General features: G+C 38.1%; 1 protein-coding gene across 4 annotated transcripts in view; it reads right to left on the bottom strand.

Annotated features, from left to right (window-relative positions):
• The window catches only part of EML4 (EMAP like 4), a 1,975,061-nt gene that overhangs the window by 643,149 nt on the left and 1,303,963 nt on the right, over positions 1-27,949 (bottom strand). For 3 of the 4 annotated variants that reach the window (XM_044060268.1, XM_044060269.1, XM_044060261.1), the window contains exons 4-5: positions 13,552-13,728; positions 266-379 (exon numbers count right to left, since the gene is read on the bottom strand). In XM_044060268.1, coding sequence (XP_043916203.1) covers positions 266-379; positions 13,552-13,728 — 291 coding nt within the window. The remainder of the gene's footprint in view (positions 1-265; positions 380-13,551; positions 13,729-27,949) is intronic. The other variant, XM_044060270.1, reaches the window with a different exon arrangement.

Raw genomic sequence — 27,949 nt, 5'->3', positions numbered from 1 at the left:
ACACACACACAGATTTACTGATGTACTAAGATCTGCTGACAGTCATGGCAACTCTCTACCCTCTAGCAGATAGCAGAGTCCAGTAACAGTTAATGGACTATCAGCAGCCTATAATAATCATCTATAAGAAAACCACAGACTCTGACTGATGAATACAAAAAGATAATTGGCTAAATTACCTTAATAACAAAGAACTCGACATTTCAGTGTTTACACTAGCATTACTGTAAAAGAAAGTATTTTTCGTTTACTGCAAAATACTTACTTCTCTACATTTTTTACTACTTTTGATAACAACTTAGTTGTGGTGGCAGCCCTTATCAGTTTGTGACGACTTTCTTCTGAGCTCTCCCAGTTGTTGCTCTGGGATCGTTTTACACTGCAAAAAGAAAAAAAATGCTTAAACATACATATTCTACAAGTGTATTTACATGTGAGTAAAACAGCCTTGAGAGCAAAGTTGAAAATGCAAATGCATGGCACTGAAGATGGAAAAAACAGAAGGCAAGAGTACAATGCGAGCATTTGGTCAGAAAGACAGAAAACAGAGATTAGTCTAGACTTAACTGGATGAGTGCATTGAATCTGCAGAGGTTATGTTGTACCACTAAACAATTCCAACTGTAAGTACCGCTGGAAGCTTCAAACAGAAAGACTGTTCAGGTATAAACTGCTCCTATGAAATGTACCCAGCACTACTTCTAAGAAGTGTTGGTCAGCCTCCAAGTGCAACACAGAGTTGTCTTGTGCTGTTTATATCTCAGCAAGTAAACTTCACTTTATTTGGATTATAATACAAGTCCTTTTCCCTTATATCAAACTATAAGAGATGCAAAGTGGTTTACCAGTGTTTTCGATCCCTCACTATCAATATGAATACTTACCTCAGGCTAAGAAAGTGAACATGGCTTATATCATTTAAATGGTAGTTGCATTCTTGAATGACAATGAACACATCAAAGCCTGTTGAGCTGACAAAAAAAAAAAACAGATAAATATTTTGAGTGACATGTATGTGGGTCTATGACTAGCCCTAAGGATCTGCAACCACAGTTAGTTATAATAATTAGGCAGTACAGCAGCAGCAACCCTTGTGTAAAGCCCTGCCCATAATAAAATTTTCACAGGATGGCCTTTCAGTCTATTTGTTCTGATCAAATAGCTACAATGTATTTATCATCACATAACTTCCCTACATCTCACTTAATTGTTCTGACAAACATCGATCTTTAGACAGTCTCTTATCACAGAATCACTAACCACCAAAAATAATGTCACAAGTCCACAACAACAACAATCTCAGCAGAACACTAAGCAACTGACTTCTGCTATGAAATCATAAGAAATTTAATTAACTCCTTCCTCATGAATAATAACAATAATAAAAAAATTTGAGAAATTCAGGCTGTACAGTAACCCAAAATAAGGACAAATAACTTAATTCCTAAACTGTGCCATATATGCACAGCAACTCATTACTGCTTTGATATTACTATTGCCTTTTCAAACTGACTAATAATAAAATATAACACGAGCATACAGAAAAAAAAAATCTCAAAAATGTTAACAGTGATGAGTATATGAACCAAGTACAGTACATATGGTTCATAGATTAGTACTAAGCTAACTGCCCTTGCGAGCCATTTTAAGCCTAGCCAATTATCCCTTGTAAGACTCAAACCCTGCACCTTGTGTTTGTAAGGCAAACACCTTAACCATTAGGCCACCCTCCCAACTCTATGAATCAGAACTGGCTAATGGTCTAAAGCAGTGGTCCCCAATGACCAGGCTGTGGATCATACGGTAATGGGCTGCACAGAAACTTTTAGACAGGGAGTGCAACATAAAAAGTGAATGTGTGCATGCGTGAGTATGAGTGCGTTTATTTTTCTGCCTGCATGTGTGAGTGACTGCCTGCATGAAAGCACTACAGACTGTGTGTGTGTGTATGTGTGTGTGTGTGTGTGTGTGTGTGTGTGTGTGTGTATGTGTGCTTGCATGCATGACAGAGAGAGTGAAGAATGACAGTAATCCCTAGCAGCAGCAATTTTTAAGAGTTTTATGTACATCTCGACCATACCTCTCAACCTCTCTCACAATAAATCAGAATAGAGCCACAAATAATAAGGGCATATTTTAAATATTGTTCTTAGAAACTTAGAAAGTTGCTAGAATACGCACTGAAAACACTGCTTCCATTGCTAACATCTTATCTTTGTGAAGCAGGTATTTCTGCAATGACAGCAACCAAAATAATACTCTGGAGTAGACTGGACATAAGGAACATACTTCGGGTGTCTCTTTCTCCCATCACCCCTAGATGGGACTCTCTCATTGCAGGGAAACAAGCTCAGGGCTCCCACTGTTTCTACATTATGGTGAGTTGTATTTATTATGCACTTTATTTTTATGAGAGCGATGGCCAATCTGTGGAAAACTGTTTTACATGAAACCGGTCCTTGGTGCAAACAAGGTTGGAGACCACTGGTCTAAAGGATGTCAAGTCAGTACTCTGCCCAGTGATAAAAGTTGAAATACACACAAAAATCTGCATTGTTACAATTCAGATAGGAATGTGTAGCAATAAAATTACAGTACTGAAAACAGGATTTGACTTTTAAACTAAATACAAATGTTACTTTGTAAGCACTTCAGAAACCTTTCTTGGAGACAAACTCAGTGCTGCAAAATGTTAAGGACTACAGCAACGATGACAAAGAAACATCCCTCACTGCTACTTATGATCTGACTCTTAAATAAAATAAATGTGTCAACTGTTCTTAACTCGCAGAAGTGACATTGAGGCTGTTACATGAGATACAATACACTTTACAAAAAATAACCCATATAATTTTGGCAAAGTTCTGGTAACCATATAATTTCTAGTTATTTTACTGGCAGCTCTGCTACTGGGGAGAAAAGAGAAAAACATTTAAAGATATTCTTTCTGATAACAGAAAGGAGAAAATGCTAGTGATGCACTTGTTAGGACATTGTGTATTCATTCTCTTACTACAACTCATTTTCCCATAATCCTTTTGGGCACCAGATGATTGAATAAACAGGCATTCCTTCATGTTTACCATGTGGGAATGGGCATCCCTCAGGCAAAGCTATTGCTTGACCTGCTGTTCAATACTTTAATAACCAGCAGCATCAAGTAAGCCTGGTTACATACCAAATCATTTCAGCAGCAGGACAGGCACAGTTGTCCCTTAGTCTTTTAGCAACAGTCCTGTCTCTTTTTCCAGTTAATGGGCAATTATGCTTAGCAATCCTTCTGTATATTAATTCCAAAGATAACCATCTCATAATTCTTCTGATGCTGCCGGCATCCCCATACCATAAGGAAAAAGTACCCTTTTAGTCAATCAATCCCCAACCCCATCTGGACTGTGGAAAACCCCCAAACTAGTCTAAAATTCAGGTCAGCAAAATCACAGACAGGTAACCAATGAACTCTGCAAATCATGCTTTATCATTAATGCACTGTTTCAGAGACTATGGTGTACCCACCCTGCCCATTACCTTATGAAGTTACATTAGCTTTCCTGTTCCCAGCACCCTGACAAGAAAAGTACAGCTGTGTACACTTACCATAAATGTAGATGTTCGAGAGTATTCACTGTTGCAGTCATTACATTTGGGTAATCTGCTGGCAGGTTGCCCTCAGTCAGCCTGAATTCCAAAGCCTTGGTTCCTGCGTCAGTTGTTGTCTCCTCTTCCATGACGTCAGGTCGTCAGGGGTATAAAACAAGCAGCCAGTGCCATTTTCTTTAGTTTTTCTTGCCCCAGATGTCAGGTGCCTCCAAAAAGGTAGCAAAAAATATATATATAAAAACTATATACATGCATCAATATAAACGTTACCTTCATCTACAAGCAAATACACCACATAGGTTGCAGAAAACAGAGAAGGAAAGATAAACACCAGAATGAAAGGGGGATGGCGGGCGGGTAACCTGGACTGCAACAGTGAATACACTTGAACACCTACATTTATGGTAAGTGTACACAACTGTACTATGTTCTTCGTGTTTCACTGTTACAGTCATTACATTTGGGTACAATCCCAAAGCTATGGATGGAAGGCAGGAGCTAAACAGCATTAGGTGCAGCTATAAGGCCCTGCAGAACTGCAGTGGCAAAGCCTGCACTGGACTTAGAGCAGAGAGGCAAATGATAATGCTTTGTAAAGGTGTGAACAGAACTCCAAGTAGCAGCCTCTAGAATGTCTTTGGTTGGTACTCTTCTGAGAAAGGCTGCTGAAGTAGCTGCAGCTCTGGTGGAATGAGACCTAATGCCCTTGGGCACAGGTTTGCCATGGTGTAAGTAGCTGAAATGAATGCAGTGGCTTATCCACTTTGAAATAGTCTGCTTTGAAATAGCCTTTCCTTCTGATCCTGCAGCATATGTCACTAGTAATTGCTCAGTTTTTCTTAGAGCTTTAGTCCTGCTCAAGTAGAATCTTAGCTGTCTGTGTATGTCCAAGGAATGCAGAATTCTCTCCCCCTTGTTCTGCGGATTTGGATAAAAGGTTGGCAGATGAATAGTTTGGTTAAGAGCCACACTGGAAATCACCTTAGGTATAAATGAAGGATTTGTCCTCAGAGTCACCCTGTCTGGGTAGAATATGATAAAAGGCTCCACAGCCATGTGGGCCTGTAGTTCTGAGACTCTTCTTGCTGAAGTAATTCTAGTAGCAGAGCTGCTTTCCATGATAAGAACTTTATATCAGCAGTAGCAGCTGGTTCAAATGGAGGCAAGGTGAGCTTTTCCAACACATAACTGAGGTCCCATGCAGGTACTGTTGATCTTCTAGGAGGCCTTAAATTTTTGGCTCCTCTAAGATACTGCTTTAGTAAAGGATGAGAAAAGATTGGTGGCTCTGTATTGTAATGAGCCGAAATGGCAGAGGCGTGGCTTTTAATTGATGAGAAAGATAGGCCTTTGTCAAGCATCTCAGTCAAGTATTGTAATATCTGAGGAATATTTGGTTCTGCTGTATCAGTTCCTTGTGCTTGATTCCAAGCACAGAATCTTTTCCATTTATCAGAATAAGATTTTCTAGTACTAGGCCTTCTGGCTTCCAAAAAGACATCCATCACAGCTTTACTGAGAGGTTTTGTCTGTATAACTACATGATCAGCCATGCTGCCAGGTTCAGTGTTTGGAGTTGATTGTGCAGGATCTGATTGTATTGCTGGGACAGTAGTTGAGGTCTTTGAGGTAAGGTCCAAGCTGGGTATTGAGACAAGTTCCTTAAGACTGGGTACCAGTATTGGTGGGGCAAGTCCGGGGCAATTAGTATCATCTTTGGCTTCTCTTGTCTGACTTTTAGTAGGACCTTGGGAAGAAGAGGCAGAGGAGGAAAGGCGTAAACTGATAGTTTTTTCTGACTGAAGGATAGGTCGTCCACTTTCCATGCTTGTCTGTGATAAGTCCTTGTGCAGAATCTTTTGAACTGATAATTTTGAGGAGAGGCAAATAGATCTATGTCCGGGCTCCCCCATTTCTTTGTTACCATGCTGAAGACTTGTGGATCTAGTTTCCACTTGTGAGGGTCCATAAGGTTTCTGCTTAAATTGTCTGCCAGAGTATTTTGATTTCCTGGCAGGAATTGAGCTTGAAGATGTATTTGGTAAGTCAAAGCTGTGTCCCACTGTGCCATGGCTAATCTGCAAAGGGGGTATGAGTGCGTGCCCCCCTGTTTGTTTATATACCGCATAACTGTGGTGTTGTCCATCTTGTCCTGGATGAAGTAAGTCCTTGAAGGTGGTCAGGGCATTTTGAACAGCTAGCATCTCTTTTTGGTTGATATGTAGATGCATTTGTTTTGGGGTCCATATGCCCTGAATGCATCTTCCCACCATGTGGGCCCCCCAGGCATAATCTGATGCATCTGCTGTTAAGGTTTGGCTGGCAGGGGGTAAAAGTGAAGGCCCATCCCATGTTTTGGTGACATGCCTTTGCCCACCATAGAAACTCCTGTTGTAGGCAGGGAATGAGAGGAATCATTGTTTCCAGACTGTGACAATGTTGACTCCATAAACTTTTTAGGTACCATTGAAGTTTCCTCATATGCAGTCTTGCATATGGAATCAGTAGGATGCAGGATGCCATGAAGCCCAAAGCCTGCAGAGTTTGTCTTGCAGATAACTGGGTTTTTGCTGCCATCAGTTTGAAGTAAGTAGTCAGTTGCGTTTGTTTGTCTGGCATGACATAAGCCATCTGGGCAGTTGTATTCAAGTTTGCACCCAGGAATGTTATCTTTTGAGAGGGTACCAGCTGTGATTTCTTTTCATTTATTGTGTACCCTAGGCATGGTAGAAGCCTTTTCAGAAATGCCAGGTGTTGAAGAAGAATGTCCTTGTTCTCTGCTTGAATGAGACAGTTGTCCAAGTAAGGATAAATTTGTATACTTCTTTGTCTGAAAAAAGCAATTACTGGTGCCAGGCACTTTGTAAAGACTCTGGGTGCAGTAGATAAGCCAAAGGGCAGTGCAGAGAATTGGTAATGCATTAAGCCAGCCTTGAATATAAGGTATCTTCTGCACAATTGCCTTATTGGGATGTGCAGGTATGCCTCTTTTAGGTCTAATGTCACCAGCCAAGCATTCTTGCCCAGCATGGGCAGAAGCTGCTGCAAAGTCAGCATTTTAAATTTTGGAATGTCCAGGTATGTGTTTAAAATCGATAAAGCCAGTATTGGCCACCAGGCCTTGTCCTTTCTGGGTACCAAGAACAGTCTTGAGTAAAAACCTTGTCCTTTTTCCTGTTCTGGTACTGGATGAATGGCCCCCATATCCATGAGGGACATAACCTGTTTCTGTGCCTCTGCCCATTGATTTTTTGGCAGATCTGGCCCACAGTTTGCCATTGGCAGAGTATGGACATGGAATCTGTATCCCTGTGATACTATGTTTAGCACCCACTTGTCCTGGGTTATTAACTGCCAATTTTGAGCAAAAAGTGCTAATTTTCCACCCTAAGGGTGCTTCCAAAAGGTAAGTGCTTGGTGAAGGCAGAGGGAAGTCATTGTGACTGTTTTCTGTAGGTTTGCGCTTTATCTCCTCCAGATTTGGACGTAGAAGCGCCCCATTGCTTTAACCTGTATGAATCCTGCGCCTGGTATCTGGAACCCTTAGAGCGTCTGGATTTGCCCCTTTGATCTCTGTCTGACACAGGAAAGGACCAATTTTTTTGTAGGCCAGTGTCTACTGAATCTTGGTGGCTGCATTTGTAAGAAGACTTTTACAGTTTGCATAGACTTAGCTTTGTCTTCCATTTTCTTTAAAACCTCTTCTGCCTTAATACCAAACAGAGTATCATGCTGTAAAGGTGCATCCAGTAATTTAGCTTTAACATAATCAGGCAAATTTTGTTCTTTTAGCCAGGCATGCCTCCTAATCACAGATCCAGTAACTGTGGCCCTGCAGGAGGCCTCTAAGGAATCAAAACCACATTGCAAAGTATGCTTTCCAACCTGTTCAGCTGCATGCAATAATTCCTGCAATTCTTTATTTTCTGCACATTCAGAAATCAACATCATTTTCTGTTTCAGCAATTCCATAACATGTTGTTGATACTTGAGCATATGAAACTGGCAGTTTAAGGACCTAATTGCCAAGGTTGCAGATGAATAAACCTTTTTTCCCCAAATCTCTGTCAGAGGGGGTAGGATTTTTTGCTGTTGAGGCCTTAACTTCCTTTGGACCCTGTGAAATTAGTTTCAGAATCAGCAGCAGGGTTTCTAAATAAAAATTTGTGTGAGTCAGGAACCTTGTAATATCTGTCAGGCTTGCTGGGAGCCGGAGGTAAGGAGTCAGGGGGTCAAGTTTGACTCTGAAAACACATCATCCACAATGTCTAAAACAGAGGGTATTGATAAAGGCCTGTGCTGAGGGAGAAGAAGGAAATCCCTGAGCCTCTTTTTTGATTCTGAGAAATCTTGACTCTCCCAGTGAAAATGCTCCCTCAAAGTATGCAAGATTTCTCCAAATGAATAATCCTCAGGAGGTGATGCAGATGGTATAGACTCCTCTGCATCAGAATCCTCATAGGGAGGTATAGATAATCAGGAAACAAACAAAGGCCAGCAAATCGGTTCCAAAAGCTTTATTGGCAGAAAAATAGGTGCTGAAGTTACACCATATTACTCTCACAGCAACATATACAAACGAAACCTCAGTTTACTAGTTTCGGTAGAACACCTTCAAATAAAAAAAAAAAAATAAAAAAATTCTCATATATAATATATATATATATATATATATATATATAATGGCTTTCATAAAACATGCACAAGCACTTACTATGCACAGCATATATTAAAACATTGTTTAATGCAAGGATATATAGTATATGTATCTCTAGATGTGGCCACCTAGATAAAAAATACTGTATATTGTTCTGTATATATAGTGGAAATAGAGCCCCAGAATGTTTTTTTAGATTTTTCCTGACTGATGAAGGTGTTCTACCAAAACTAGTTTGAGGTCTCGTGATATATGTTGCTGTGAGAGTAATATGGTGTAACTTCAGCACCTATTTTTCTGCCAATAAAGCTTTTGGAACCGATTTGCTGGCCTTTTGTTTCCTGATATTGCTTTGTTGGGCTTTTAGCTTTTAACGTTTTGGGTTGTGTTTTACTGAGGTATAGATAATTCCTGAGCAGAAGAAACAGAAACCTGATCTGAAGATTCATAAACAGTATCTTGCTTAGGCCTCTTATCAGGAGGGGGATGGGAACCCCTGATCAAGGTAATAAGGTTTTCAGCCATTTTGATCATTTGTTTTTAGGCATAGTGGCCTGTACATGTGGCTCATGTGTCATTTTTTTAGTTTTAGAAGTTGCTTTGGTCTTTGGTTTTGCAGTTGTCGTCGGTTTGATATAAAAATGTTGAGGCCTGAATACACCCTCAGAAGCCAGTGACTGCTCAGCGGCTCCGAATCCATCCGTGGGAGATACATCTGTGGGTCCAATACTTTGAGTATCTTGCAGCATGCCAGACTTCACCTGGGTCTCGGTAGGGGCCTGCGACTCGTAAGTAGCGGGTATCAGGGGCTGCGAAAGCTTCTCACTGAGTACTGGCGAACCGGCGTCTGGCTTCGGAGAAGCTTTGTCATCAGTTTTGGACCTCGACTGTCTGTCTCTGTCCTTTTCTTTGAGATTTTTATGTACTCCGGTAGTCGGACTGCTATCTGACGACATTTCTGGGTAGTTAAAAATGTTTCCAAAATACTTTGAGGCAAAAATATACCGACGCTTAATAGTGCGTTGGTTAAATCTAGCATAAAACCCACAGCCAGGCATGTTGTGATCAGGGCCTCGGCATGGAATACAGTTTAAATGGAAATCCTTATGAGGTATTAACTTTTTCTGACATCGGTATGGAGCAAGGAAAAAGTTTCCCCAACGGGGTACTTTGCTTTAGTGAAGACTTTGGTTCTGAAACTCAAACTTGAATATTTCAGGAGTCAGCCGACCAGCACTTGCAAAATGCTTCTGCTTCGGGCACCGTGCAGCAAGAAAGAATAAAGAAAATGATGTCGGCTGCTTGTTTTATACCCCTGATGACCTGACATCATTTCATAGGAGACAGCAACCGATGCAGGACCCAAGACTTTGGAATTCAAGCCGACTAAGGGCAACCTGCCAGCAGATTACTCAAATGTAATGACTGCAACAGTGAAACACGAAGAACATCCTATGTGACACCTTAATCTTTTTTTTCCTACAAAGGACCAACCTTTCACTGTACCCTCTACCCATAAATTCAATATACTACAGCCTCAGATTAATGGCACAAACTTTGTTTTCAAGTGTCCTGATTTTATACAAGCTCAAGTTCCGAAAATCCATTAAACTCAAATGAAATTATACTTTAGTGAAGTTGAGATGAGTATCAGATAACTACATCAGTATAATGTAAAGAACAGTGAGAGAAATGTCCCTGTGTGTATCTGACCATCTGATTTAAAGCATTAGCACTCAAGCTGTCCTACCCCATCAGGCTCTTCTCCTGTCATAAGAACAGTATTATGGTATATAAAAAAATTAAGGTCACCTCCACATGGAGAACTGAGTGCAGAGGGGATAAGCTAAAGTAAATAACTAATTAAATTTAGTTTTTATATCTTAATCACAGCAACATTTACAATTAAGATGGACTATAAGTCTTACACCTCAATTCTTTCTCTTTTTTTTGTCATCTGTATAAATTTAGATCACAAACAGCCTAGGTCATTAACGCTTATCTAACAGCCTACCACTTGCTAACCCTCACCATATATGCCATATGCTGTCTCCATTCCAGTGTATAAATACTTCCAAATATTTCTCCACGTAGTCCCCTCTCAACCTTTAAACCTACAAACTTTCTATTCTTGGACATGACTGATTTATATGAAAAATGTAACAATGGTATACCATTAGATGTTGCAGGTTCACTAACATGCTAATATATTTCTCACAACTGTGACTCCTAATCTTTAAACTACAATATTTTATTCCTGGACATCACTGATTTATACATAAAAGTATAACAATGTTACAAACTGCAGATTCGATGACATCCCCCTATGTTTCTCTGAGCTGCCACCGACACATGCGTACACACACACACACTCTCTCACCTTTAAACTGCCATATTTTTTCCCAAAAGATCACCATTTGGCACTTCTTAGCTTAATTTCAAGGTGTTGTACTTCTCATACTTTGTCGCATCCTGTCTCTCTTTAAACATTTCCACACCAAGCTGTTGATCTTTCGGTCATTTTCATTGAGGCCCACTACACACAGAGCATCAGACAAACATCTCTTCTGGTACAGTGGAACTTATGTAGACGTTAATACTCATCTGTCATACTAACAGCAATTTAAACTAAATACAGTAACAAACTTTCCTGTCAGCTATGGTACTGTACACATATCCATAAAACTGCCTATTTATTGTGACTGACTTGGCACACAGAATAATGTTACATGGTGATGATGTAGCAGGAAATGGCCACAAGGGGAAAGGAAGCTCCTTCTAATACTCGGCTCCTAAATTTCTTTCATTAATTTAGACTTGCACAACACGAGCAATGGTATGCTACAGCCTGTGCTCAATAACACTTTAAACAAAAACCATCAGGAGATTAAAAAGAATAAAAGGATGAAAGGATACCACTATTATTAAAAGAGGGCCCCAAAAATATGTATCTCCTCTGGCACAAACGAGATTTAAAATGTTGTATACAAAAAAAAAAAAGACTACTGAAAAAGGATACTGAATTACTCAGAAATACTGCTTTATCTCAGAAGGAAACTTTCTGAAAAATATAACTCTTGACATCAGTTCAGAAAATGTGCTATACTTCTTGTATCACATGTAACTCAAACCTCTCTCTCTTAAAAAGAAACCCATAATCATAAGAATTATAAATGATTATTAATAAAATTATATTAAATGTGTAATAAAAAAATGAACCAAAAACATATTTGGAAAATGATAGTTTATTAAGACACAAGGTACCAAATTCCAACCACTCTGTGAATTAAAACAGAGACAGGGTGCAACTCTCATCCTTGTGTTTGAATAAACATTATAGAATCAGTGTTTCAATCTGGTCTTCAAATCAGCGAGACGATAAAAGATTTGCGCTCATCCAGGACAAGCTGAGTAAAGCAGTCAAACAGTAAGCAAAGACCAATGTGCATTATTTACTTTTTATCCTTCTAAGAAACCCTGAAGCTAAAAGAAGATTCTTTAAGAGACAAGTTATCATGCAAGAGGTACACCATCACATCAGACAGCACCAAAAAGCAGTTTGTTGTTTCAATTTGGCAATTAGTAGAGTGAGGCCAGCATTAGGGAGTCTGCACAAAATACCAGGCTGAAAGGCTTCAGGCAACATGAAGAAATGCAAGAACTCATGCAAGACATGTTGAAACAAAGCCCTAAGCAAACAGGTTAATGTAAAATCCAGGGATTCCATATTTTAGTGTGGTGAGATCAGTTCTTTTTATCATATTTTACTTTGTGTATCTCCTAAATTATTTGAACATTTTTTAATGTGTGGTGGTTTCCTACAAACTCCTGCCAATGAAATTCTATGCTACTAAACACACTAGTAGAAAATAAAGCATCTGGCTGGCTAAATTATATTATTTCTTCAAAATTAAAACAAACTATTAAAGATGATGTTTATTTCTATACTAATTTGATACTCAATGTTTAGGGGAAAAAAGGCACAAATAATACAAAGTGAAGAGGTTTAGTGCTGCAGTTAATTTCATAGAAAAGGCACAGCACAGTTTTACCTCTGTAAGCATCAGAACAGTCACTACCTAATGGCAATAGTCACTGCCTAATTACATTACCTTTCAAATAATGGCACCTGCCACTGTCTATTTAAATTATCTTTTAATATAAAATTCCAAGATTTTTTTCTTGCAAATACTAACTAACTTTTGTTAGATTGTCTGCATACTGCTTTTCGTATCACGCTTCTTCACAAAGGCATTTTGTCATATGCACTGCCTTAAATTAGATGTTCACAACCTAACAGCTTCCAGCTTCTCCTTTTAATGAGCACTGCAGCTCAATCTATGAAAAACAAATTATGATGTTACTAGTACAAGTCTCGAATTCATTTTACAAAATTCTTATTGTCAAAATATGATGGCAAAGACTTTTAACAGCTGATTTGTTCACTTAGAGTTCTCCATTGTCATATGGAGTTGTAATGTTTTGTTAAATTTTGTTTTTGCATCAGTCAAATAAGCAACAATCATAACACTTCATGTAAAGCACTGCATGCAGTTGCATTAGCCAAAAAATTATGATACACAGAAAGACACTTGTAAATGTTCCAGTGTATCAACTAAAGCTCCCCTTACTCTTCAATTAAAAAAGTTCTATAATGTCATATTTAGAATGGTTTACAGCACGAGACATCTAATAACAATTCACTAAAATGATTGCCTAATGTTAGCAAAACACCTGTGAATTAAAGCTAGACTATCAGGGCACTATAAAGAACTGATCCTCACCACTGAAAAGTAGTCAAGTAAGAAAAAGATAAGAAGGCTACACCCAAGACAAAGGTTGTAGTGATACAACACATAACTATCTAAGCAACTGTACTTGTGTCATTATGTCTATAAGACATGACTTGTTCTTCCATGAATCAACTCATAGGCTCTTCTCTTTTTCTGTAAAGTGCCCTAGCTGAATCTTGTCATAAATTTCTTTCTGTATAGTAATTCCTCAAACAAAATTATAGAAAAATATGATAAAAAGAAAGAAAAAACAATGGGAGCTATTGTCACAGCTCCATTATCCAAGGTTGCATCTATCCTAGCTGCTTATAAAAGTAAACGTACCAGTGTTTTGTGATACTCATAACATTCCCTACATGGACATATCACTGCAGAATGTTTGCCTTAAAACATGTTACTATTTCAGTTATAAATGCATATAAACAGTAGCATATCTAAATGCCAGCTGTGTTGGTATCACTACAACCCAGTCTAGTTCTAAGAGTCTGGTTTGGAGAACACCTTTTGGTTGGTGCAAAGCTCTTGCTTTCTGGAGTATGTCTTTGTGTTTGGGTAGCCTGGGGGGGACAGGGTGATGATGTCTGATTTTGTTGATTGTGATGGCTATGATCATTAGACTCAGATTCCTCTTTTGTTTCTTTCACTTCTTGAAGTTTTTCCTTCTTTTTCTCGGTACCACTGGAAAAATAAAGGTAACAAATTTGGAAAAGGTATAAAGTGAAAAAAATGCATAATCATTATCAATTGTTATTACATATGATTAATGAATGATCATATTTAAAATTAACTCAGGCTTAAAGGTTTTAGAAATGAAAATATTCATTGCTTTTCATTTAGCACTGCATTTTACAGTTATAGACCACAAGATAAAAGTGCACCGAGAACATCGACTTTCCTAGTTTATTATATATTTAACATTCACACATGTAATATTGAAGTACTGCACTGCAAAATTTCTTGCTCTGGCATTGCAAGCACTTATTCAAATGTTTTAAGGTCTAGACAGATACCTACCTACCTGTACCTGTTGCCCATCTCATAAACCAGTACAAACAATGAAAAAGTGATCACAAGTTAAGCAGTAAACATTCCAATTTAAGACCAGAAATACATTTGTTTAAATGGTACTAAAACTACAGACTTGTTCCATCTGAGACCTTGAATAAGAACTTTTCACAACAAAACACCATCTTCACTTTTGTATTATTTCCAGTGAAAGTTAAATAAAAAGATCTCAATAAGGGCATGACATGTACTTCTGAATGGCTTTTATATTACACTTATTTTTCTGATACTCTGTAATGTACGCCTTTTAAAACCTAGCACCTACACGCCACTGCAGTGGAATTAGAAAGTCATTTATAAGCACATTAGCATCAAAGCCACCCGACTCACTTTTTGTTCTCTAGGTAAGATTTAAGCAACTTTACCCTATATCATACTATTTGATTCCCCTTCTTAGACATGCATTTCTATAAGATTCATACCTGAAATGAAGGAAAGCATATGGTCAGTCTTCACTTCATTTTTGAGAGGGGTAATATAAACAAAATCAAAGTATGGTTCATAAATCATATAAACATAAACTTACAATATTAATGAGGAAAAAGTCACTAAATCTATGTTTCATTCCAAAACCTGTGTCTGAAGAACAGCCAGACTTAGCTTTGGAAACGCATGTTCAAGGAATATAAGGCATATGTATAGACGCACTTAAAATGTGCATTTATGATCATATTTCTGCCAAAAACGAATACTTTATCTGAGTGCTGAAATGGGTTACATCTTCAGTAGTGCAGGACCTTCACAAGCATTACAGTTCTTTGAACCTGAAGGACTCCACTCCCACTGTTAACTGTGACCTATGTAACAATGTATTTCTGATGCTGTGACATTGCTTTTAAGCAAAGACTCATTTTCTTTTGTCACTGTTGTTTTCCGAATGCATGTGACCCAGGTCTTCGCAGCATTCGTTCTTTCTACTAAAAGGATTTTAATGGTATAAAACTACTGAAATGTCTAAACTACTGTGAAACAGATTAGTTCTTGGAAATATGTATTTCTAATGTAATACAGTTCTGGAACATATTTCATTTTCGCTATGCACAGACTACATTAAAGCCAAACAAGCTGGAAATAGGAACAGATTTAGTAAATGTATTGTCCCTGCAGCCTTTCTGCTGAAATAACAACCCATGCACGCTCTAGCTTGAAATAGACATTCAGAATTAATTAAAATAACATTTTTAACATCAGTGGGTCTTGACATAAACAATGTAATAATTACATTTCAGAAAAATAAAAACAAGTTTCACCCTGACTTCATTGGCCTCTCAGCTTTTACAGCTAACAGTGCTCAGAACTTCTATCACAAAGGAAAAGGGTGTGAATTACTGAGGTGGGTCAAATCTTGACGCAACACTGACTGATTTGACTTCATCAACAGGGATATTATCATAAAGCTATACAAAACAACAAACTGCTTCACTGCCATTATACAATGGCACAATTCTTCTGGACAAGTTTCTCCATGTCAGAGTTGTACACAAAACAATACTTTTGTGAAATCCTCTTACTGGATGTGACTCAATTGGTTTCTTGCACTTGCATAACCATTTTCACTCCCCATCATGCCTTTCTATTTACCATCCCCCTTTCCTCACTTTCCTTATTACCCCTTTGTCTCATATCCTATACTACTGACTGCTAACTTTTCAACTCTCTCTCTCTCTCTTTCTGTTCCAATTCCCCCAGCTTCATCCCATGCAAGCCTTTCCTCCTTATAAGGCAAGGCTATGTTTTACTGCTTTACTTTATGCATGTATACATGGAGTAGTCTGTTATCATTATTATTAGCATTATTCCCCTTCCCAGCCTAAGAATTAGCCTTATATCAATTACTGGTTTGTTTTTTTTTTTTTTGGGGGGGTCTGTGTCTCCTTCTCTTTACTATCCTGTCTAATTCTGCCTTTTACACTCAGTACTGTGTCCACTTCAGCTGTTTATTAAAAACTCATCAATGCATATGAGTCATACTTGAGTGTATGCGAGTCATACTTGAGTGCATTTTAATTCTTGGTACATGACTTGCATTGAGAAGAACTAAATTTGCTACATATTGGCAATGTATTATTAGGCTGTCAAGACCTTTCACAATAAATGCCTAAGTAAAACTCACCATTACGCATGGTACACACTGTATCTTGAGTATAATGCATTCCAGACCATAATCTGTACATTTGTACAGCAATCTTTGTTTTGGTCTCTCAACAGGTTTACATCTGAAAATGGCCCCCTTTGGACTAATCCATCTAGCCAATAAATACTAAAAACAGTACACTTACTAGCAGTATACAGACCTATTTGTATTGGCTCATTTGTCTGATGTCCACATATCAGACTTTATTATGCTTATATTTTGTGTCCTGTATTTAAATTTTGTAAAGAAGTAACGATGGTTGACATATAAAATTATGGTTTCTGAAATGTTTTAAAGATTTCAGAACAAAATCTCTTAAATGTTCCCAGCTTCAGAAAGTAACCACATGTGTGGTAAAACCATATTCAAGTGGTGGGGGCTTAAGATGTCAGAACACAGGATTACTGGGAATCAATCTACTAAATGTGCAATTATACATTAAAGGACAATGTTTTCCCTTCATTCTACACATTCTGTAGTAATTCCCTTATTTTCTGTTACAGCCTAAAGATTTTCTCTACTTCTGACCATTTTGTGTACACGTGTATTTTCTAGATTTCTATACTCTTTTTATTTAGAATGCCTTTACTTTAATTTGTAGAAATAATCTGTGCTTTACTGGTACTTGGGCAGCCATGGTGGTGCAGCGGTTAGCGTTGCCGCCTCATAGCAAGGGGTTCTCCGGTTCGATCCTCGGCTGGGGTGCCTTCTGTGCAGAGTCTGCATGTCCTCCCTGTGGTCATGTGGGTTTCCTCTGGGTGCTCCAGTTTCCTCCCACATTCCAAAGACATGCTGTAGGTGGACTGGACACTCTAAATTGGCCCTAGATGTGAGTACGAGTGTGTGTGTGTGTGTGTGTGTGTGTGTGTGTGTGTGTGTGTGTGTGTGTGTGTGTGTGTGTGCTTTCTGTGGAAGGTTGGATGCCGGACTGGCAACTCAATACCATAAAACTCCACTGCCAATCATGAGCGGACAGGTGATCCGTTGTGGTGACCCCTAACCGGGAAAAGCCAAAAGAAGAAGAAGAAAATATGTGTTTTGCTGGTACTTGAGGAAGCCCACTGCACTCAGAGAAAAGTTAATACCACCTAAGTAAACAAACAATCTAGCTGTAGCTGCAAACCTGACTTTATTCTTTGTAGTTGTTATTTTTTTCTTCAAAACTTGGATACTAGGAGTACCAGACTAACCACTCTACTGTATCAAGTCTCTCTTTGTACATGGTGTACATGTCTCTACATAGTATGACTCTGATGCCATATCACAACATAATCCCAGAAAGGATAAAGCCCTGACTGTGGCCCAAATGACCCAGGTCCAATTTTCAGCTGTGGCACTGGGAAAAAACAGGCAGGGAAGGATGGCAATGAAATGGCTTACTTTGGCTTGCCCATCCTGGGTAAGAAGGGAATGGTTTACCCAGTGGCTGACTGTTCCTATGCAGCCGTGTTCCTCATCAAATAGCTTGTGAATAATCAATGGTTGTGACTGGGAGGCTGATTGCTTAGGTACTCCAAAGCTAGTGACAGCAGTCATAGGTGTGTGTTTAAGAAAATGCACTTGTCAAAAGAAAGCACTGCAGGCCTCTGTAGTGAAGCAGATCTTCACATCAGGAACCAGGGGATAAGGGTTAGAGCTCTCAGAAATGCCTCCATAGCCTGCATTTGGTATGATGCAGGCAGCTGCTAAATGGGGAGAGTGTCAGCCATGTAGTTCTACAGCTTGAGACATGCAAGGATGATCTAAACAGGGACCTAGTCTGTTAGCCATGTAGTTCTACAACTTGGGACATGTAAACGTGATCTTGACAGGGACCTGGTCTGTCAGCCATGTAGTTCTACAGCTTGGGGCATGTAAGCATGATCTCCACAGGGACCTGGTCTGTCAGCCATGAAGCTCTACAGCTTGGGATATGTAAGCATGATTTCATCAGGGACCTGGTCTGGGGGAAGCCAAACAAACCCAGATTACAGTATTAAGATAACCTTCATCAGCAGCAAGCATGTGGATGACCGGACATTAAGTGGATACAAAAGTCACCATCATGGATGTCTGGATGACAGCACCCCTAAACAGCTCTTACCTTTGTACTGGGTACATATCATATGGGTGAACAAAAGGGCTCATGTCCCATTGTGGGAGGCTCAATGTTTGACAGGCATGGGGGAAAAAGGACCTAGAAAGAAAATCTTGAATGAGAAAATAAACTGCAGAATGCCATGCATTTTGCTGACTTACTGATGACCATGGATCACTTCTTATACAGGTCTCTGAGCTGGACCCCTCCAACAATCACAGAAGACCTAGAAGTGTAAATTGTAATCAGGGAGATATCATGGTATCCATAGAAGTCTGCAAAACTTGAAGAGGAAGGTATTCAAAAGCAAGAAAAAAAAATCCCAGAAGTAAATGTTTTGGTGATTATGGAAATTAATGCTGATTCTTCTCAGAGAAACCTCCATAGAAGACTGGCACCTGCACTGATGTCTGCTGATTTGGAAGATCTATCTATGCTCATGGCACAATAACTCAGCTAGCTAAACAAGAAAAATGCTGCCTGACACCAATACTTGATGTACTTCATAAATTAAAAGTGTGCCACAACCCTTCTGAACACAGAACAATGAATGGTTCTTGCCAGCACTGATACAATAACATACAAAGAGGCAGTAAAAATATTGAAAAATCATGAATTATTAGCACTGAAGAAACAAATGTACCCAAGTTCTGATATGATAGACCTAGCTGATATACTTTGCTGGAATAGTTATAGGACAAAGGTTTACTGCACCCATGTTTAAATTGAGAATACATTACATCATCTAGAACATGTCATGCACTGCACAGAAATTCCTCTGGATCACTAACAGTTCCGTTTGCAAACAGCTAGATTAAGTCTGCTTCAGAAACTGGATCTGCTGAACTGCAAGCCTGATTAACATACCATTTATACTGCCATACTGTGTAGACATGCATACAGTCTTCAAGCTAACTGCTTGCAAATTTCTAGATAAGATGTTCTAATAGCAGCTTTTGGTAAGGCTGCACTGACTTTAATACAGTAAGACCCATATATATATATATATATATATATATATATATATATATATATATATATATAAACACAGTAAGCCCTGATCCAGAGAAGTAAGAGAATTAAATCCTTGGTATAGACTTGTTTCAGCCTGGTCATCTAGGCCTGAAAGACTGAAATGGCAGCCTATCAAAATTAGTAAATTTACTGCTGTGTCTGATAACTTCATTCTTAATTATATTAGCTGAAAGGGTACAGGGATCAACAGTCACTGCACAAGGAGATGTGAGGGGCTTTACCCCAAGTGGAACAACTTTGATTGGCTGTTCATTCAGCCTTTCAGGTTTTTGCAAACAGGGTTTGACATGTCCTGTTCTGATAAAGTGTACTACATCAACCACTGATTCCCTACCAGTCTATCAATCAGCAATTTATGCAAGTGTATTGGCTGAGAGATGTTTTAGTTTTATAATAGGCCCAAAAACTGGTGATTAAACTGAGTTAACGTTACCTTCAGAGAAGAAAAAAGGATGCTCCTCTGCAATGCTCATGGCAGCATGTCATTACACACCAAAGTGTGTAACAAGGGAGGAAGAGGCTGAAAAGGAGAAAGAACCTGAAGGGGAGGAAGAGGTTGAAAAGGAGAAGGAACCTGAAGGTGATGCATTGCAATAAGCATAAAGCAGGATTCCTTCCAAACTTTAATTATGTGACTTCTGCATGAAACGTAACTAATATTCCCTTAAGAAGCATGTGCTATTCAGACTCAAGTGTATAGATTTATTCCTAGCTGGAGAATAAAACATTTTTTTTTCAAATGTTTCTTTTATTTTTCATAATAGAAAACAATGCATACAGAAAAATAGAAAACATTGCAATTATGAACATTAAAGTAAAACGTTGAATTATCACAAGATGTTGTGGGTATAAAGACAATTGAGCAGTGGTACATAAAAAGAAAGAAAAAAAGGAAAAGAAAGCATTGTAATCAATCTAACCAAAAACACTTATATACAATATTTACAAAATAATATGCTACCAATCCTCTACAGAGATACTAAGGGGAGGAGGAAAGATAAAATTAATTGAGTTGGCAGTGGATCTCCATTTATTAACAGGAATAAGGATGCATATTGCACTAAATGCATGAATAGGGAATTATTCGCTCAGGATTAAATTCATAAGATGTTTCCATAATTTGCTAAAATAGGCTCTCTTCTTGGGACCCTTTATAATGAATTTATGAGCTGAAATGTGTTTGTAAGCCATCTCTTTGAAACCTTTCCAACAAAGTCTGATGCGATCCATCCAGTTGTTTGTGATGTATAGTTTAATAAGAGAACAAAGAATAATTAAAATGTGGAGTTGTAGTTTAGACAACTTAGAGGTAGGAATATGTAGAATGGCTGTTTCCCATGAAAGTGTGGAGTTATAGTAACCCATTTTTTGCAGACGGACTTTTAGAGAGCACCAGAGTTTGTGAAAGTGGTTGCAGTACCACATAATGTGTAGTAGATCAGCTCTCAGATAGGGACAACAAGTGCATGAGGGGGATAGATTGGGGTTAAATTTATTAAGTGTTACAGGAGTGTAGTAAGAGTTATTGTTCAGCATCAGTTGGGTATATAAGAGTTTTTTGAAGAGGGAGAGTTCTAAAGTAGATTTTATGGCTGAGAGTTTTTGATCCTCTGTAATAGGGGAGCCAAGGTTATTCCAATAGTTGGAGAAAAGACAATTCGAATTGTATAGCAAGGTATTCAATAGTTTGTAAGAGGATGAAATTTTTTTTTAGGGCTCGAGATTGCAGAAATGATTTTACCTAGTTTGTTGATTTCCTGAATATTGGGAGAGAGATTGAAAGGTTGTGCAAGTATAATCTCTCTTAGTTGCCGGAGAATAACTGCGTATTTGTTATTGGTCCCAAGGATTAACCGTAGCTCAGCAAGGGTTTTGGACCTATATTTGAGGATATCCCATATATTAAGATCCTTGATGAGATGAAATTCAGTGAGGTCAAACATTTCATTATTGATCTTGAGATTTGGATTATGATGTAATGGTTGGAGAAGGGGTAAGATATTTTCAAGGTTGATGTCTTTAATCAGTTTTTGGAAAAGCCTGATTTTATGTTTCAGGGAATGAGCTAGTTTACAGTTGGTCATGGAAGTAGTGGATAGAAAGGGGATAGCCTGTGGGTTAATTTTGTTACAGATAATATGGTGATGCCAAATGTTCAACCAGGATGGATAGTGGGTATGAGCTTTACTGTTAAAATTTGAGATAGACCAGACTCTATTAGAGCAGATGATCTTGTAGTACAGTTGAAAGTTTGGGATGCCTAGCCCACCTTTCTCCTTAGGGTAGATTAACTTGGACTTAGGGAACCAGATGAACTTGGCTAGATCTTTGTTAATTTTGGAGAAAAAATTATTAGGGACTAACATATCGGAAGCATTGAATTGATATAGGAGTCTGGGTAGGACATTCATTTTCACTATTGCTACTTTGGATAAGAATGCTAAATTCAGAAGTTTCCATCTTTGTAGATCTTGATGTATACTAGACCATGTTTTTAGCAGGTTGTTTTGAAGCATGGAAGCTTGGTTATGTTCAAAGTGAATACCTAGATATTTAAGGTTATATGTTATTTGGAAAGAAGACTCAGGAAAATAGAAAGATTTATGGGCATTAGGGTTGATTGGGAAAATATGTGATTTTTTGTTATTAATTTGGTATTCTGAGGCAATAGAGAAGTTCCTGACGGCATTTAAAATTTTGGGTAGATCTGAATTGGGAAATTGAAAGTATAGATTTAGGTCATCGGCGAAAGCCGATAATGCAACTTGAGTATTTAGGATTTTAGGAATAGAGTGGTGTGTGTTTTGGGTGATATATAAAATAAAGGGCTCAATAAAAGTGTTAAAAAGAAAGGGGGAAAGTGGGCACCCCTGCCTTGTTCCATTGGTGATCAGTATTGGACTGGATCTCTGTTTGTTTATGTATAGGTATGTGTGTGAGTTTGTATAGAGTATTCTGATCATATCAGAGAAGGTTTTAGGTACATTAAAATGAGACAGGGTAGCAAACAAAAAGTCCCAATTAACTCTGTCAAAAGCTTTGGATGCATCCAGAGTTAAGGCGTATATCGGGTTCTTGTCTTTTTTTGTAAATTGTATTAGGGAATCCAAGGTTAAGGTATTGTCCCATGTGTGTCTATTGCTCGTAAAACCAGCTTGGTCAAGGAATATTAAGGATGGGAGTATCTTTTGGAGTCTATTAGCTAGAATAGCAGCAAAAATTTTAATGTCAACGTTTATTAACGAGATTGGTCTATAATTGTGGGGGTCTGCTTTATCTTGTTTGTTTTTTAATAACAAGATAGTTTTTGAGTTGTTCCAATGGAGGTCAGTAATACCCTTCTTTATAATAAAGTTGAAGACTTTCAATAGAATAGAGGAGATTTTTGAGCTAAGAGCTTTGAAGAAGTTAGTGGTAAAGCCATCAGGGCCCGGAGAGTTGCCTACTTTAAGGTTATTTATGATGTTTTGAATTTCTTGAATGTCGAGCGGGACAGATAAGAGGGAGACTTGGTTTGCTTTAAGAGAGGGAAAATTGATGGAGTTGAGAAAAGACTCCATCTGTGGTTTAAGAGTGTTGCGTTCATTTCTACTATAAATATCTGAATATAGTTCATAAAATAAATGGATTATTTCAGAATCTGATTTGTAAATTTTACCCTGGTAATGGAGAGTGGAGATTCTAGGAGCACCATTATTGTTTTTTAGTATTCTTGCCAAAGTTCTTGAGGGAATTTGTGCCCATTCAGAATATGTTGCTATAAATTTTTGTTCCTGCAAGGAGTAATTATGTGAGTGGAGTTCAAATAAATCTTTACGTGTTGTATTGATCAGTTCGTCAGTTTTTGGGTCTGGGAATAGTCTCTGTTTTTTTTCTAAAGAGGAAAGTTTTAAGGACAAATTATTTTCTTTTTTTTTGTTGAGTTTTTTAAGAAAGGAAGCTTTATTAATCAACAAAACTCTCATTTCAGCTTTGCAAGCCGCCCATTGGATGTCTGGAGGAATTTGGGACTTTTTAAGATTGATGTCTAGATCCAATAGCATGTTATTAATTTTATTTAGTATATCTTTGTTATTTAGTAAATTATTGTTAAGGGTCCAGTTAGCGAAGGTAAATGTAGGGGTAGTAAATCTAATTTTGAGGGAGATTTTTGCATGATCTGAAAGAAATCGGGGTTCAATATTGAAAGTATTTTTAAATTTAGATAAAGGGTCTGAGATTAGAAAGAAGTCTAGACGTGACCAGGATTTATGGCAATTAGAATAGAAAGTATATAAATTCTCTTTGGTCAATATATTACTAAAAGTAATAGTGTCAATATTTATTATTTATTATTTATTTCCAGTTTGATAACCGGGGAAGTCCACTGGGCCCGAAAGCCCGTTTTCAGTGGAGGCCCGGGGAGAAAAGCTCCAAGAAAATACATTACACACAAAAACACAGCAGAAAAGATCTAAACTAATACATTACACACAAAAACACACACTGTTCTAATAGCATAATACTTTAACAATTTCCAAACAAGAATGAGGTGCAATGGGCACTATACATAAGAAAAAGATATATTAGTGCAAGTGTGATGTTAGTAAGTAGGAAAGGAAAGCAAATTATAGATAGAGTTTGAATGCAAGAGCATGGATGCATGGGAGAAAAAGAAGAAGCAAAGAAATTAAAGGAGAGGTGTTAGAAGAGGATAGAAAAAGAACAGATAACTAATGTTCAAATTGTGGTTGAGTCCAGGAGACCACCTAGAGAAAAAGGCAAAAGAGTTAAGGTGAGAGTGAGCATAGCACTTGAAGGAAGGTAAAGGGTTTAATCAGGGAGGAAGGAGGAGATAATGAGGAAGAGAGGGGAGCTAGGGAGAGAGTCAGAAGAAGGGGAACCAGGGGGGGTGGGATGGAACTAGGATAAATTGAGATCTAGGTAGGAAGTATACAATTACATTTCCAATTTTGGAAAAGGTGAGAATGAAGAAGAGATTTAAAGTGTTCATAGTTTGTAGTGGCTCTTAGAAGGGAAGGAAGTGAGTTCCATTTTTTTGCTGTAGTATAGGAAAGTAGGAGTTGGCCAGGGGGTCGTTTGGGTTTGTAAACTGAAATAAGATTTTGGTGGCTAGATCTTAGGGGCCTTGGAGGATTGTATATGGTGAAGGTATTAGATAATGCTGGGCAAGCTGTAGGTTTAAAGATTAGTTTGTGTGCAGTAGTAAGTTGGAGGAAATTGAGTTGATTAGGGAGTTCTAGCCATTGAAGACTACGGAGGCAGATGCAGTGGTGTGTAGAATGAGTGGAGTTAGTAGCTTAATTTGGCAATTTTGTAGTAGCAACTTTCGAGTTTTATGGAGATAGAAGAGGAGAGATTGGATAGAAGAGGAGCACCATACAGTAGAGAAGGGAGAAGGAAGGAAGTGGCGAGAGTTTGTCTTGAAGAGGGAGTAAGAAAGTTTGCATTTCTATAAAGCATACCGAGCTTCTGATGAGTTTTCTTTATGTTTAGTTGAATATGATTGTTAAATTTCAGGTGTTCATCAATGGTTACTCCGAGTAATTTAGCACTACTAACAACTTCTATTGAGGACTGGGAGAGGCTGGAAATTATGAAGGATGACTTATCAGGAGTCAGAGCTTTTGAGGGGGAGAAGAGAATGATGTGGGATTTTTTGGCATTGAGGGAGAGATGATTTTGAAGCATCCAATTTTCTATGGTTGTGAAGGCCAATTGGATTTTGGCTTGGAGCTCGGGAAGGTTGGGCGCAGAGCAGATAACAGTGGAGTCATCTGCATATTGGACTATTTGAGCAAGAGGAATAGAAGAGTGGAGATCATTGATAAAAATGTTAAAGAGCAAAGGCCCGAGAATAGAACCCTGAGGGACTCCGGTAGGGGTAGGTAGGAATTTTGAGGTACCAGTATTCCATTTCACAGCTTGGGATCTATCAAAGAGATAACTTCTGAACCAAGAAAGAGAGTTGTGGGAGAGGTTGAGGTTAGAGAGGTGGTTGAGAAGGAGAGTGTGGGATATAGTGTCGAAGGCCTTAGAAAGGTCAAGAAGAACAGTGGAGACAATAAGATTAAAATCTGAGATAAGTTCCTCTAGGGCTATAGAAGCTTGGAAGTTATAAGAAGGAGAGTTGCTGGTGCGGTCTAAGCTAGGATCTATTACAGCATTCCAGTCCCCACCTACTATAAACAAGTAGTTTGGAAATGAGTTTAGTATATTATAAAGTTCTAAAATAAAGGTTTGTTGTTGAGAGCATGGTCCATATAGATTCAAAAAGAGAACTGGTTTGGAGGAGTCTGGGAGCATAGAAGTGAAGTAACACCATCTACCGTTTATATCAGATTTAAACTCGTTAATAGCTTCCTGGAATTGTTTCTTAATTATAATGGCCACACCCTTCGAATTTGAGCTATCACCGGCACTTATTATAGACCTAATCCATTTTCTGTTGTTTTCTTTCTTCCAATCATCTTTAGACAGGTGTGTTTCCTGAAGAAAACAGATACTAGCCTGGGATTTATAAACAAGGTGGAGTAGCAATTTTCTTTAGCAGTATTTTGTAAGCCTTTGATATTCCAACAGCCAACAGACCAACTCATGCAGGTTAACACTAAACAGGGTATAAGGAAACGTTATATATTTGGAACCTTATTATTAGATATGAAAAGATTAATGAGTGTTGAAAAGAATCTGCACTATAATTGCAGTAGAAAAGGGAGTTGGAGAACCACATCAGACCTGTGCCTGTAAAAAGTTTAAATGTAAAGGAAAAAGTAGCAAAGTACTCCTTCTGACCCACCCAAACCCCTTAAGTGAAGAAGTACAAAACCAAACAAAAAATAAACCTAACAATTCTATACATATGTACAAAGAAAATCTCATCCAAACGATTATCAAACTAGATCCCTACTACAGTGCACATAAAGCATCCATACATGAAAAGTAATCCTACTAGTATGTCAAATAGCTATGACACGATGTATATAAACATATAGATACATGCCTGTTCGCTTAATCTTAATGCGTATGAAAAATGAGGATCTATGGATTCCATGTAAAACAGACTTTATACAATTAATAACAACTCTTATGGAATCACAAACATAACAGGTACAATGTAGGATTGGTACACAACTAAAACCTCATGAAGCTTATCATATACAAAAACATGTTACTAGTGTATATAACAGTATAACAGAAGTTGTAGAAGTTTAAGGAGCTGAACAATATGGATATTTGTGATGTAGTTGGGCAAAAAAGTATTTACATTGATCAGGCTCTGATAACAGAACTGATTTAAATCTATGAATCTTGTTACATTTCTGTACCCCTCCCTCCCATCTGTGTTAAACATTTACTAGGTATAAGGACTTCTGATTGATATTTGAGTGGTCTTTGTATCCCCTTCTCAACTGTTTTCTGCATGTTTAATTATATCATTAAATTACTTTTACAGCCTTATGTCTGATTCTGTGGCCACCTTGCCCCTGTTTGCATCTTACACATGAATATTCCTTTAATTCCCATCTCTGAATACATATTTACATATCTGTAGTCTTCAGCCATTTCAGTAAAACAGGAAAACAGTGTTGTAATATGTGTAAGTGCTATCACACTGGCTACTTTAGATGTTTGTGACCAATTAGTGATTACTACAGTTGATCAGACTTTGCTATAATCATGCTTTAATCTAAACAATCTTTCTGCAGCATCCTACTGCAGTTATACTAAACAGCTCTTCATGACATCTGTTAGGTTGCTAACTGCATTGTATTTGCTGAGCGTGTGTTTATTTGTTTAAGCATTTTAAACACATAATTTATACATCTTGAAGAAAGGGAGGATAAACAGACCAAAACAATCCCCGCTCAGCGTAACTAGAGTGCCCCTAATGCAAAAAATGCATTTTGCGCTAAAATGTGTAAGCAGGACCCTTATTTTGTATGCAGGAACAGTATGCTACATAAAGCGCTGTAAGCGCGATTAGTAGAGGTCGAACCTAATGAGTGCACTCCTGAGAGTCCCCAGCTACAGATATCCTACTGGGAACCTCGCGTTGTAGAGAAGTTCCTTGCTTGACACGTGGATCTGATTTAGGAAGGAAAAAAAAAACGTTTTAAACATTTTAAACAACTTTAACCCTGCTAAACGAACTATATTGAAGCTGGATTAGTGAGCGGAGTTGTCAATGAAGCATCCGGTGAGTAAACTGAGTTTATATGAAGTACATCTGCTAAAACGCTTGTATTAGTAATTTATAAAGGTTCAGGAACCTTGTTGAATACTTTAAGGAAGGCTTCTCTTGCTTCGCTTTGGGAGGTTGCAGTATATTTAATGTTATTTTGGAAGAAGATCAGTGTGTTTGGGAAGCGCATTTGGAATCTGATATTCCTTCTGATAAGGTCAGAATAAAACGGAGCTAGTTTTTGCCTGTTCTCCTTAATAGAAATGGGTAGATCTTGAGAGAAGGTTAGTTTGTGATTGTTCCACATGAAATTTTTGTGTTTTTTCGCTGAATACAGAATCTTTTGGGCAATCTGAAAGTTAAGTAACTTTGTGTAGATTTTGCGAGGTGCTGAGGCATCTTG

The sequence above is a fragment of the Protopterus annectens genome, chromosome 1.part0 (assembly GCF_019279795.1).
Source record: "Protopterus annectens isolate FY-2018-M chromosome 1.part0, PAN1.0, whole genome shotgun sequence".
Lineage (NCBI taxonomy): Eukaryota > Metazoa > Chordata > Ceratodontiformes > Protopteridae > Protopterus > Protopterus annectens.
The sequence above is the reverse complement of the archived record's forward strand: the minus strand, read 5'-3'. Positions and strand labels throughout refer to the sequence as shown.